The sequence below is a fragment of the Astatotilapia calliptera genome, chromosome 12, assembly GCF_900246225.1.
Source record: "Astatotilapia calliptera chromosome 12, fAstCal1.2, whole genome shotgun sequence".
NCBI lineage: Eukaryota > Metazoa > Chordata > Actinopteri > Cichliformes > Cichlidae > Astatotilapia > Astatotilapia calliptera.
The window spans coordinates 4,013,994-4,028,780 of NC_039313.1; the positions used below are offsets into that span (position 1 = coordinate 4,013,994).

Consider the following 14,787-nt stretch of genomic DNA (forward strand, 5'->3'; position numbering starts at 1 on the left):
ACAAAGGAAGGCAACTATATCATATCTTGAAAACTTAGCTAAACCAGGAAAAGTGCAAATATGTAAATATAGCAAAACAAATAAATAAATGTAAAACTAATAAAACTAAATATTTATCTCTAACATACTAGTTATAAATGGACACAGCATTTAAAAAGTACAGTGTTTCCTTGTGATGTAGTAGGTTAGAAATCAGTTGAAGTTTAATTATACGAGGACAGGACATTAGAGTATACTCAAAACACGAGCAGATGTATGCGTTACCTTCCAGCACTATCCATTATTCATCTGATCAGATAGTAAATTGATTGGTGTTCCTGGAGAAATTCGAGGTAGTGCAGAACCACACAGGCTTTATGGGAAGTTGCCGTGGGCCGACCTCTTTCAGCCGACCATCAAATTAGCCAGAGAAGGATTCCCTATTTCTCAACTCCAAGGTCAACACAACTCGGAGACTGTTAAAAATGACAGAACCCTGTTGCTTCGGTATGAAATACACCCACAATGTGAGTTCAAAAATATGAGGATCAAATGATGATTGTTTTCTCTCACTATGTTTGTCTTTTAAGACGTTTTATTCATATATAACTGGGAACCTGCTTAAAAGCCATGATTTTGTCAAATTTGAGAAGCTGGATAAAAACTTTGGAGATGATTGCAGAGCAGGGGGCAGATGTGTTTTACATCAGAACAATAAAAAAGGATTTAATCACTGACATACAGCAAGCAGGTATTGTCAGACAGGTTTCATCCTGCTCTCTTTTCTGACCATTTTCTATGTCTGCCAAGCACAATGATCTAACTACAAACAAACAAAGCAATTGGCTCTGTGAATATTTGCTATGATCCCTCACAGGCTACACTGTGAGTTGTCTGGATCAATTAAAAGTATTGATTATAAGATGCGTTGTGTTCAGTTTTGCTCAACAGATTCATTTGTTTCACTGTTTTTGCTCAGGAGGAAACTGGAGGACTCGGCCTCGTGTAAAGTTACAGTGACTGATGCGTGGAATATGTCTTTGGGAGAATACCAGATGTACTTCCCTCTTCCCCCTGCAGGAGGAGCCCTCCTCACCTTCATCCTCAACATCATGAAAGTTTCCAATAGACACAGACTGTTGAGCTGCTGCTCATGTACACTTTGAAATCACAAAATCACAAACTGACATTTTCTTGAAATCTTAATGTGTTGAGCTGAGCTGTTTAATTTAATAACTGATTTAGTTATGGCTTGAACAGTGGTGGAAGCAGTATTTAGATCTGACTGGAGTAAAAATAGCAACATTCCAGCACAAAACACTAAATATAGATAATATATTTAAGTGAAGCTCCTGGTTTCAAAAAATGATTATTATTATTATTATTACTAAATTGATGGTTATTTCAAACTAGAAAAAGGCATAAAATTTTAAACAAATAAGTATCAGAGGTTTTTGAACTCAAATCTCTTTAAGATTCAGCTTTTATTTGTTGTTTGTCTTTGTCTCTCATTATTTTCTCTAATGCATTTGTTTTTGCAATCACAGAGCTTTGCAGACAATATATGGAGCTTGATCAGCAATACTCATGATCTTCAGTATTACGGCATCACATCGTATTTGGAGAGCATGGGTACCACACATGTGTCTGTGCTGACCGAAGATGGATCCGCTGTGTCTGTCACCAGCAACATCAACCACATGTCAGTGTCTGGATGAATCTGTTTTACTGTTAGGAAGCAGCTATCAAAAATGTGTCTTCCTTTAAAACTGAAAGATTGAAAAGGTTTAAGAGATTATTTTTAGAAGCTGCTTTGTAAAATGTCTCTACTTGTATGTGTTGTAGATCATTTAGCATTTTGTACTTACAGATTTGGCTCCAGATTCCTCTCTCCAAGCACTGGAATCATCCTCAATGATGTGCTGTTTGACTTCTGCACAATATCTAATTTTGGTAAGGGATCAGCTGGATACATTTTACACTTATGAAATACAAGCATAGGGCAGAGCAATGTTCCTCACAGCAGTGGAGGAAAAAGAAATAATTGACACTGTACACATGTGCAAATATAAAACATCTACTGATTGTAATGATATTTACATGAAAATCGTCAAGAAGGTCATAGAAAGAATTGTAGGACCTCTAACATATATTTGCAACTTATCATTTGAGACGGGAAAAGTTCCAAACAAAATGAAAATAGCTAAAGTTGTGCTGTTGTATAAAACTGGGGACAGACACCATTTCACAAATTACAGGCCTGTTTCTTTACTTCCACAATTATCCCAAATCCTAGAAAACCTGTTTAATAAACGATTAGACAAATTCTTAGATGAATATAAATTACTTTCTGACAGTCAATATGGATTCAGATCAAAAATATCAACATCTCTGGCATTAATCGAATCAATTGAGGAGATTACAAATGCTATAGATCAGAAACAGTATGCAGCTGGAGTATTTCTGCATCTCAAGAAAGCATTCGACACAATCAATCATGACATATTAATTAATAAACTGGAACGGTACAGGATAAGGGGGGTTGTACTGCACTGGGTCAAAAAATATTTAAGTGACCGGAAACAATTTGTGAAGCTGGGTGTCCATTCCTCATCATGCTTGGACATTGCTTGTGGTGTTCCACAAGGCTCTGTAGTGGGTCCAAAATTATTTATTATTTATATAAATGATATTTGTAAGGCATCTGATATATTAAAATTAGTATTATTTGCAGACAACACAAATATTTTTTTCTGGAGGGAATCTAAAGGAGCTGCTGGATAGAATTACTTCAGAAATGTGCAAAATTAAAAAATGGTTTAACAGGAACAAACTATCGCTAAATCTAAGTAAAACTAAAATAGTCTTATTTGGGAATTCCCTTAGAAATGCACAAGTGCAGATTCATATAGATGGTGTGGAAATTGAAAGAGTACTTGAACATAAGTTTCTTGGTGTGATTTTAGATGATAAATTAAACTGGAAGTCTCATATAAATCATATACATAACAAAATTTCAAGAAGTGTTTCATTTTTGAGTAAAGTAAAACTCATTCAAACTGTTTTCTAAAAGAGAACGGGGATACAATTTGAGGGGGGAATTGAATTTAAAACATCCTTGTGTCCGTACAACATTAAAAAGTTTTTGCATCTCTGTGTGTGGAGTGAAGCTGTGGAACAGACTAAGTAAAGATATGAAGCAATGTCCGAGTATGGCGCAGTTTAAAAAGCGGTTTAAGGATATGGTTTTTGCAGGATACAGGGAGGAGGTAGAGATTTGATAGGGTGTCCTTGTCCAATATTTTCATGTGTGTGCGGGTGCCCGGGTATGCTGGTATGGGTATATATATCTGTAGGTTGTGTATCCTTTGAGGTCTTACTGGGGTTATTGAAAATGTGTATATGTGTATGTATGGATAGAGAGAAATATATATCTATATATATATATATATATATATATATATATATATATATATATATATATATAAAACAAAACACAAACACACATAACATATAATATAATTGCAAGGAGGTATTTCTGTAGTCTATTGATTACTAGATAAGGGGTGGGATTAAATAAGCTTATGCTTCTTCCTGCTCCTTTTTGAACATGACAGTTATTTGTAGATGTGGTTGCTCGTTTTCCTTTTGTTTTGCTTTGTTTGTTTGTCTCTTTTTAATTCTATGTGTTTGTACTTTTTCAACATGTTCAAAATAAAGATTCAATCAATCAATCAATCAATCAATCAATCAATCAATCAAACGTCGTAGCAGCTACCTCTGCTTACCACAAACACACTTCTCTGCCACGTTGTACCTGTCAGTACTCACACAGCGGATATATGTGCGCAATACGTGGTTCTGGGAAATCAGGCGGTTAACTGTCAGAGGAAGTGAATTACCGACGTTTATGCAGAGAAGAAAGCAGCGATGCCTGAATCAACCGAGCACGTTGAGGGAGGAAATATGTCTCCCATTTCCCCCCTCAACGAGGACACTGAGGACGAGGACGTTGGGGGGGCAAATACGACTCCTATGTGTCCCCCCAACGAGGACGTTAAGGACGAGGATGTTGAGAGCGCAAAAACGACTTGTACTTGCCCGCCCAAAGTTCACCCCCTATTAGTGGTAGGTGCAGTTTGTCTAATTGTAGGTGCTCTAGTAGTTGGTCTACCAGCTTTTATCCTTTATTTGAAGGGTAAAAGTGAGTGTGTCAAGGAACCCAGTGCTGATTGCCCTTTTTCAAAAGCTGCTGTGGCCGCAGACTCCGAGAAATGTTCACGGATTGGACGGTGAGTAACATTTTAAACTTCTGACACATTTTTGTTTTTCACATTACACATAATATTACGCACCAAATGCAAACTTTAGCGCTAAAAACATCTTTGAGAATTACGCATGTATAATATTTATAAAATGTTTACAGTTACACAACAAAATATACCTTCAAATATGCTAAGCAAAAATTTTAAAAAAGCATCAAGGTAACAGTTTGACTGTTTAATTTTTCAACCTTTCCAGACGGTTTTCTTTGTACCCACTGTTGTTTACGTGTGTGTGTGTGTGTGTGTGTGTGTGTGTGTGTGTGTTCAGATCCCATCATTAACTTCAAAGACCCGGATCTAAGACCTGTTTTGTTCCCAACTGAAAAATCAGTATTGTTACTGACATCGTCTGTACTGACAACATAGAGGCATATAGGGAATAATATCAGTACAATATCAGTACAATATCAGGGTAAAGCGTGTAGACATGCTGGTCCAACATGTGGATATCACACTTTGCCTCTCCTAATTTAAACGCATACTTGTGTTGCAGTAAGCTGCAGTACCAACAGTGATATTTTATTTCAAGCCAACATGAAAAGAAATTTTTAAAGATTTTTTTGCTGCAGATTGTGAAGAACAATGCATACTATTCAGTCAGTTAAACACTGGAATGTATCTGGAGTGTATCTTATTCGAATGATTAGTGGCATATGGGGTGGCTGTAGCTTAGGTAGTAGAGCGGGTCACCTCTTAACCGGTTGTTGGTTCGATCCCAGTCTGCATGCCAAATATCCTTGGGCGAGATACTAACCCCAGGTTGCTCTCCCATGCATCCATCGGAGTGTGAATGGTTTGGATGGTAGTTAGGTAGCACTGAAAACCTGGGTGAATGAACAAGTTGTATAAAGCCCTTTGCTAGTAGAAAAGCCATTTACTATATTACGAAAACATTTACATGTAAATGCATATCAGCTAACTAGCATAACCCTTGGTATCAACTTGTTTAGGTCACAATTCTAGTATCAAGTCTTCCCAGTCCCCTAAAGAATATCAGCTTACATTCACCATTTTTCTGATTCTGTCATTTCTTTTTTTAATTACTCAGCTTTTTCTCGTGTAGCGTTCAATTCAGTTAATTTAAACCTTGTAATCTTCAGTCTTATTTAAGCTTTTTTTGCTACAACTTTTAATATTTTTCTCAGTTTTTTTGTTTGAAACAGTATGTAATAATTTACTTCCACTTTTTTTTTTATCTGCAAACACAATGCTACTGTCTTTTCTGCATTTTCTGCATACAAATTTTAACTTTCTCACTAATGTATAAGTCTTTGGATCAAAATAAAGTTGGTCCTCCTTATTCACCTAAATTCAGTGCAGGTTCAGTGCAATTACCAAAACCTAACACAGGATTAAATCCTTTCACTTTTAAACTGCTGTTTAAATTGCGTTTCTACTGAAACTGAGCGCTCAAAGTGCTTAGTTCCATCAGAGAGCTTTGTGGTCAGCTTCATCTGTCCAGCATCAAACCCTATGGAAAAAATCTTGTGTGTGATATTTGACATATTTAACTTGGTGGTTAAATACTGAAATGAGGACTCTTCTTTCTGTGATAGATGGTTAAATTGGAATTCATGCTCTTATTTCCTCCCACTTGGACGATTGCAACTGACTTTACACTGGTCTCAGTCAGTCCTCTCTGCCCTGTCTCCAGCTTGTCCACAGTCCTGATGCTAGGCTCCTCACAGACACCCGAAAAAGTGGATTTAGGATTTATACAATTTAAGACCCACCTGTTTGTCTGGAAATGATCACGTTAATTAAAAAAAAACAACTTTTTGTTTATCGAGTGTTTTTTTTCTTCCATTTTTATAGACAATAACATTTGAACATAAACAACAAAAGGAGGACCAACCAAACAAAAATAAATAAATCAGGGAGATTAGGCCATTTAGGTATAAGTTTGACATACACAAGGTTACAAGTTGAAAATTATGTACAACCTGGATACATATTATTACCAGAGATAATATAAAGGAATACCACAAGACTAGAGAGTAATTTCTCAGAAAGAAAATGTTTCCATTTCTTCAAGTATTGCTCACATTTTTCTGAGGACAGTCTCAAGGAGAAGGTTAGTCGCTCCATAACGTGAATTTCTTGTAGTATTTCTGTCCAGTCCGAAACAGTTGGAGGTTCCTTTTTCAACCACTTGTGTGTTATAGCTTTTTGGCTGACCACCTGAAATACCTGTAGCAGGTATCTGTCTTGTTTCTTCAGTCCAATTGGGATGTTGGCTAAGTAAAAGACACTGAAACTCCTCTCAAGATGTAACCCAGTTATCTGCTTGGTTCTTTAGACCACTTCTGTCCAGTAGGGGGCGATTTTAGGACATTCTCCAAAAATATGGAAGTGGCCTACTGAAGTTTATGGAGTTCTTTAATCTTAGGGGCGATTAAAAAAACCTCAGAGTTTTGTTTCCAGGTGAACTCTCTCCATGGATCAGAGCTTGAAGTAGTGGCTGTGGTTTTACATATTTTAGACCAATCTTCTTCAGATGGATTTATTCCAGCCTCTTTCTCCCATCTGAGTTTAATGTAGGTGGTAGACAGTTTCCTTTCTGTCTGTAGTATTGAGTAGGTCATAGAGATTTGTTTTGTCAGTTTCCCTTTACATGCATTTATAAATATTTGCACTAATGGCTATTTCTCCTTGGACACAATATCTGTATTAAAATTATGTCTTAATTGGAGATATCTAAAGAAGGTTGTAACTGTCTGACATTTGTTGAAAGGTATCGACACCTTATTGAGATGATATTTTTCAGTATGCGGTAATACCAAAGTTTCACCAATATTTAAACCTACTATCAGTTTTTGCGGGGGTGAATTTTGTGTCATATGCTGGCCAGTGTAGTATTCTTGCATCACTTTCTTTTTTTTCTGCTCTTGACGAAGGCGGTCGCACTTTTCTCCTCTCCTCCTCTCCCTTAGCTTCCCTGCTTAGCCTCTTATGTCCTTGTCTAGTCTCGTGTATTACTTTTCCCTGGAACACTCTCTCACAGTCTGTTCTCTAAAACCTAAAAGAGGAATTATGGATTTGATCAACTGGTCCCTAAATGCAATTGACACCCCTTTCTCAACAAGATGTTTGGGCTCGGGTGAGCCTGAGTGCTGAAGATATCTACCTATTCGGAACCATGGTAACAGGGTTCTGGCTGATCGGAGCTGGCTTGGCCCTGACTTATCGAAGGATTAAGAAAGCGGAACGGGCTGTTCAAACCCCCACAAGGCTGCCCGCTGGGATTGGAACGATGGGAGAGGCGTGAGTTTCTCAAAATGGGCTCATTGAGTCAGCACGGATAAGATCTTGGAGAGGCTGACGGCTGCTGTGAATACTCAGAATAAGATCTCTGACTGCAGACTGGATACATCTCGGAAGGGCTAGCTCGGAATAACATCTCTGGGCGCAAATTGGATGACATCTCGGGGAGGCTCACTGCCGTGAGTTCTCAGAATCGGCTCCTTGAGCACAAGAAATGGCAACATCACAGAACGCAAGTATGGTGAAGCTCGCGGCTCTCCAACGGGAGATTGAGAGACCAGTGTTGGACTGTAGAACTGCTTTGAAATTCATGTGAGCTGTTCGCACTAAAGTAAAAACCACCATCACTTCACGCGGATACCCCTTTGGCCCCAGCTGCAGTGGTCTCAAGGCTGGAGCTGAACAACACCCTGATAACGACTGTTGAGTCTGTTCTTTCCCATTCCATGCAAGGCCACCTGGGTTGGCTGGAAGACTGTTTACTTAGCTTGGCAGGGCGAAGGACACTGTCTCAGCTGAACTCTGGACACGCACACACATACATATACACTGATATGCACACACTCATCTCCCCTCCCTTTCCAAACGCCTTCGATGCTAATTCCCTTCCGATGCTGACGGGGATCAAGGAGACCAGCGCACAGGCTGCAGGCCCGGATGTACTGTCTAATTCGGCTGTCTCTCACCCTTTACCCACCCCTGTTGCTTGTCATGTGTTTCTTTGGCGTATTAAGGGTTGTTTCATGATCTTTGTGCAGAGGTGTTTTTTTTCTGTTCTCAAACTGATCTCCCTGTTGGAGCTCAGTCTGGGGGGAGTTATTTTTTTTCTCCTTATCTTTCCTCATGTGGTGCATTTTCCATTGTTATACCTCTCTGACCTGTCTTTCCCATTTGATGTTTTGTGTAATGTATGTATGGTCGGAGGGTAAGATGACGCTGCCATTGCGTGCAATAGGTTGGTTAATTAGGTTAATTTGATTGTGGGACGTGATTGAGATTAAAATTCAGTGAACTGTGCGTCCCTAGCACATGCATCAACGAAGACAACACATCGTCGTGTTATTCAGTCATGGCAATTTAATTGTGGGACATTATAATTTTAATAAAGATTAAAATTTAATTGTGCACACATGATAACAATAACACTAAAGTGATAACAATGAACTGTTTCAGGGACATTCTTCGGAAAGGCGGCTCTGCAGTAGATGCTGCCATTGCTGCGCTGCTGTGCACCTCCATCATCAACCCACAGTGCGCAGGGATCGGAGGCGGGGTCATATTCACTGTGATGGACAGCTCTGGTAACAAAACACCCTCGCTCCTCTTAGCTCAGCCCTGCTGGGGAATAACATAATAATATGTCATCTTTTCAAAGGTAAAGTGAAAATCATCAACTCCAGAGAGACTGTCCCCAGAAATGTGAACTCTGACCTGCTTAAGTTGTGTCGTAAAACCACAGAGCAGACCACGGAGTGGCTACAAGGTGGGCTGTTTTTCTGCCATAATGCTAATATTTATAATGTTTTAGTCTAATCTGCTCTTGGACTCACCTTTATGCCACAGCTAATTTATTCTGTACAGGTGGCTGCTAATGCACACTGAGTCATTCCTCTTTCCTCAAGAAAGCAAAACAGAAATGATAAAAAAGAGAGCAAACCACTACAGAGGGTTTGGCCGTTGGCATTTATTAAAGACAGCGAGTCAGTTTCCTATATGACATCTGTCAGAGTAATCGAACATAAACACAATGAAACACATGCTAATTAGTTTCAGAAAAAGCCAGAGAGATTGGAGTAGTTAGATCTTTCTCCAAACAGGTCTTAACAGGTCTTTCTCCAAATCATGCACAAGATGTAACACAAAAATGTTAAAGCTGTAGTCAGTTATCTGTAGAGGTTTTTTTTTTTTTTTAATTCAGCACTTTAGTCTGCAAGACAAACTCAAGATATGAAGGATCATACCTTTGTTTTATCACCTGAGAGGGTTCTTGTCATCAAAGAAGCGAAGGAAAGAGACAGCATGACAGGTATCTCGTTAAAATGTCATCCTCCTCCTCACCTCAAACCTCATCTACTGAACAAAAGTCAGGACTCTAACACACTAAGGAGTGCATAAGCATTATTATTTAATTACTGTAAACAGACTGGACAATCAGCGCTTCCAACTCCAGGCAGTCAACAAACCAGCTAAAGTACAACAGCTGGTGATAAGCTAACATTAAAGCTTTCTTGCCAGAATGCTGTCCCATCTTTCCCATTTTCTGGTCTTCAATTAATGTTAATTCCTCCCCAAGACCAATCTTAACTCTCCTCACAAGTCCATCTTTATCAGTCATTGTTTCTAATTTGGCTAATCTCCACTCGTTCCCTGGCAGATTATCTGTCTGTGGAGGTGAAGCTGGAAATGTTGTGAGATGCTAAAGTGGGGCCAGAGACACAGGCTGCTGTGGATGCACATGTCCCTGTCCCATATGTTCCTGTCAGCAGAGTACAAATGACCTTCATGCATTACTCCCTGATTGTCTATAGTGTGTTGACTTTGAAGGGAAGCTGTGGATCCATATGTAGAATCAGCATAGTCTCTGTTAAGAAGCGTCTTTTGACAGCATTTGAGTATGGGATGGACAGCAATAAGAACTGGGAGTAGTTGGAGCAGTTCACTTGTGGCAGACATAAAAAAAATAAAGAAATTAGACATTAGAATATGTGTGAGAAAGATGAATCAAGAAAAGAAAGGGGGCTACAGACACTATTTATTTATGGGGCCCAGAGTTCTGTGCTACACTCCTGCACACAGGCTGCATAAACAGTAAGAAAAGTAAATATAAGATATGCTAAATGCTTCTTTGAGCCAGAAATAGTGTAAATATAGTGAAATAAACTTAAAATAACTGTAAGATGCAAAATGTTATTTATATGTATGTTAGTTAGTTTATATGTTAGTTATTTACACCAAATTATAACAGACATCATCTCAGATCATTAAAGGTCAGGACCTTACAGTTTACTCAAAACACGAGCAAATGTATGTGGGACTTTCCAGCACTGACTACCCATTATCTATCTAACCAGGTAGCAAATGGATTGGGGTTCCTGGGGAAATTCGAGGTTATGAAGCGGCACACCGGCTTTATGGGAAGTTGCCGTGGGCCGACCTCTTTCAGCCGACCATCAAATTAGCCAGAGAAGGATTCCCTATTCCTTACTACCAAGGTCAACACATCCCACGCATTGGTAACACGTCACTACGGTATGAAATACACCCACAATGTGATTTCAAAAATACAAAGAGCAAACAATGAATGTTTCAGCTTTATTTCACTGTCTTTGTCTTTTAGGGAGTTATATTTAGATAAAAATGGGAACCTGCTTAAGACCGGTGATACTGTGAAATTTGAGAAACTGGCTGACACTTTGGAGATGATCGCAAACGAGGGACCAGATGTGTTTTACAACGGAACAATAGCAAAGAATTTAACCAGTGACATTCAGGATGCAGGTATTATCAGACGGGATTCATCCTGCTCTCTTTCTGACCGTTTTCTATGTCTGCCAGGCACAATGATCTAATTACAAATTAGAAAATTAATTGGCTTTGGAAAAATCTGTCATCTCTCACAGGCTACACTGTGATCTGTCTCGATCCATTCAAAGTCTTGATTATGAAATTCATTGTGTTCATTTGTACTCAGCAGAATCATTTGTTTCACTGTTCTTGCTCAGGAGGAAACCTCACACGGGAGGACTTGGAATTGTATGAAGCTAAAGTGACTGATGCGTGGAATATTTCTTTGGGAGAGTATAAGCTGTACTTCCCTCCGCCCCCTTCAGGAGGAGCCATCCTCAGCCTCATCCTCAACATCATGAAAGGTTCCTGATTGTTGCTTCTAGCATGTAGAGTGTTTAATAAGGATCATTTTCTTATATGAAACAATCTTTACAAATGTGATACACTAAGAAATTGATGTTTTAAATAAAAAACAAATAATTTTGTTTTTATATTTTTAGGATACAAAATGGAATCAGAACCTAAGACGACTGATGAAAAGATTTTGTTTTATCACCGTTATATTGAAGCTTTAAAATTTGCCAATGAATTAAAGACAAATATCAGCGATCCAAACTTCAGCTCAGATGAAGTAAGTATCTCAAAATCCTACAGATTTGCACCTGCTTTGTTGCATAAAGAATTATTCTATTTAAGTGACTAAATGGGTAAAAGGAGCAATACCACATCAGCCTCTGCTCTGCCTGAACCCACTGCTCCACCCCCGCCTGCAGCTCATCCACAAACTACACCCCACCACAGTCAGTTTATGCACACTGATAATGAGTTGTGGTCTGAAGTGTTGTTTTTTTGTTTTTGTTTTGTTTTTTGTAATATCTCTGAGTTTTGCACAGTTGGACTTTAGGTTAATTTGTTGGGTTGAGATTGTGACTTTGTGTTAATGATCAGTTTATCAAGGGCATTTGCATATCACTACCGGTACTTACCCTCTTCTATAAGCTCTTATAGAAGCACTGAGGATGTACTTATTATTTTACTGCATAGAGTACTCTGAAAAAATGCTTTGTGTCTCAGCCTTTCCCAGTAACTCTGCATTTTCATTTCAGCATCATTCTGAGCAGTGATGTAGCTTTTAAAACATATACATATAAATACAAGTTTTAAAAGCACATAAACCTAAATTACTTTTATATTTGTCTCAAAGTATTTTAGTATGTATTATTATTCATATTATGATTATTGTTAATTTTGTGTAATTCCGATGCTCTGTATTTCACACAGATGGCAAAGAATTTGACAGTGGATAGCTTTGCCAACCACATACGGAGCTTGATCAGCAGCGACAAGACTCACGATCCCCAGTATTACGGCAAAAACTCATATCTGGACAGCATCGGCACCACACATGTATCTGTGCTGGCTGAAGATGGATCTGCTGTGTCTGTCACCAGCAGCATCAATGACGAGTCAGTACCTGCATCATTCTGTTTCACTGCTAGAAACCAGCTGACTTTTCCACAACAGTTTCACAGGGTTTAGACCTAGTTCATTTAATGTTTACTCTTTACAGATTTGGGTCCAATGTCCTCTCTCCAAGCACTGGAATCATTCTCAACAACCAGCTGTCTGACTTCTGTGGTAGAGCTGATAACATCTTTCATGGTAAGGGATCAGCAGGATTCCTTCTAAATTTAATATTTAATAACAAATATTCTGGACCTCTGAGTTCTGATAGTACTAATTTGCAATTTTAATTCATCTTCTAAACTAATGTGTTAAGCGTGGTTAATATAACATATACTTGATAAATATGCATGTTTGTACATATTAGCGTGTCGCAACATAAGAAATTTGAAAGAAAATACAACAACACCTGGGGAAACTGCACACCATGAATTTTTAATCTAATAGTACCAAAAAAAGCACCACTGAGGAAATTTGCGGAGAAAATGGCATTTCATAATTCATTGTGGCGCATCATGTTTTGTTGATCATGAAAATGGTCAACAAAACTGCCAAACCAAAGCACATCAGGTAAATTTGAATTAAAATGGCATTTTTCATTTAATGTCATAGCCTGCTGAAATGTTTTGAATGTTTAAGAACAGGCACAGTTGAGCTCTGAGTGAACTTCTATAAACACAAATTACATAAACTCTCTAAATCTGTCCTCAGCTGGTCACAGCAGATGACTGCCCCTCTGTGAGCCTGTTGCTGTTGGAGGTTTCTTGCTGTTAAAAGGGAGTTTTTCCTTCCCACTGTCACCAAATAGGGGCTCATCTTATTGTTGGGTTTTGTCTCCATTGAAGTGGGTTAACCTTAGAGATGGGCCGATCTGATATTACGTATCGGTCCGATACTGACCTAAATTACTGAATCGGATATCGGAGAGAAATAAAAAATGTAATCCAATCCATTGAATATCACAAAAGCACCTCACAAAAATTGCGACATAGCGTAACCCAGCTTATAACCTTGTAGCACATCGGAGCAGTATGCGTCACGTGATAGAGTGGATGTAGCGTGCAGTACCGATCAGCAGTCTGGATGAGCAAAGTTTTGCCACAGGGCCAGGTAGGGCATGAACAGGGAGAGGGGGCACAAAGACATACTTTTCTTTCTTATTCTAATGTCTAGTTTAAAAAAAAATATCTGAATCTTACAACCAAAGTTTTCATCTAGTAACTATTAAGCATCATGAGGTGGAGGGTGATTCCCTTTTATTATTTTTATTTCTTTTTTTTGTTGGGAATTGGTAACCCTATTAGTTTGGTTCTTTAAAATTGCTGCTAAGTACTTTTTAACATATCAGAATAGGGAGGATGGTGTAGGTTCATGTTTATTAGATTGATCAGTTTTGCTGAACTATGAAATATTTCGGGTGCAGTGCATTTTTTGCACACAGGTATAACAGAATGGCTTTAGCTTGATCTCATCATTCCGAGATTCATGGAGACATTTTGGACTGTAGTTTTGTCCTGCTATTCAAGGTCTTTGTTGTATTTCTCAGGGGAGCGGCCTCCCTCCAATATGGCCCCTTCTGTGCTGAAGTCTCCGTCGAAGACGCTGGTGATTGGAGGGTCTGGTGCTGAAACGATTCCACCGGCAGTGGCCTCGGTATGTATGCATGGTACACACACAAAGGTGCCATTATATATTAAATAAAATAAATTGATACGGACTGATGCCCGTCTTTGCTGCATCATAGCAACAAGATTCTTCGACCTAATTTATCCTGTAATCATCACATTCTCACCTCATAGATTTATTTTTTCTCTCCAAGGCGCTCATGAACCACCTTTGGTTTGGAAAGAGCCTTAAGGAGGCAATTATTACGCCTGTTGTTCTTGTAGACTCTAAAAGTGAAGTAAAACCTGAACCCAAGCTTGAAAAGGTAATTTATTCAATGTATTTAAATGATAAATTAATAAGTTGTACTTCTCTTGTTCCATCTGAGTCTCTCTCCTCTTTGCCCTGCAGGATGTAGTTGATGGTCTTGAAGCTCTGGGACATAAAATAGCAAAATTCTACAACACAGTTAACGCTGTGGAAAAGGCGGGCAGCTGTATCTCTGCATGGTCTGATGAAAGGAAAAAAGGCAAAGCTGCTGGTTACTGAGACCAAGAGTCAGTGATGTCAGTTATACAGCATGGTCTTAAGGTTATGATAGCAGAGCTGTTTGTTTTCATTTTTTCGAAATCTCTCAGTCAGA

At 38.7% G+C, this 14,787-nt stretch overlaps 1 protein-coding gene across 1 annotated transcript; it reads left to right on the top strand.

The window, feature by feature from the left end:
* Window positions 1-3,804: 3,804 nt before the first annotated feature.
* LOC113034305 (glutathione hydrolase 5 proenzyme-like) lies at window positions 3,805-14,735 on the top strand. The gene is made up of 12 exons (XM_026188750.1): window positions 3,805-4,271; window positions 8,742-8,869; window positions 8,944-9,051; window positions 10,640-10,817; window positions 10,906-11,066; window positions 11,291-11,437; window positions 11,576-11,706; window positions 12,357-12,541; window positions 12,646-12,737; window positions 14,086-14,192; window positions 14,359-14,469; window positions 14,556-14,735. The coding sequence occupies exons 1-12, from the start codon at window positions 3,910-3,912 to the stop codon at window positions 14,691-14,693; spliced, it is 1,848 nt and encodes a 615-aa protein (XP_026044535.1). The 5' UTR covers window positions 3,805-3,909; the 3' UTR covers window positions 14,694-14,735.
* The last annotated feature ends 52 nt before the right edge of the window (window positions 14,736-14,787 follow it).

Bases quoted from the DNA above. Each gene is read 5' to 3' on its own strand.
- LOC113034305 (XM_026188750.1), top strand. From the start codon at position 3,910: ATGCCTGAATCAACCGAGCACGTTGAGGGAGGAAATATGTCTCCCATT. The intron at 8,870-8,943 runs GTAACAAAACAC...ATCTTTTCAAAG, and splicing joins CACTGTGATGGACAGCTCTG to GTAAAGTGAAAATCATCAAC. The intron at 11,707-12,356 runs GTAAGTATCTCA...TATTTCACACAG, and splicing joins CAAACTTCAGCTCAGATGAA to ATGGCAAAGAATTTGACAGT.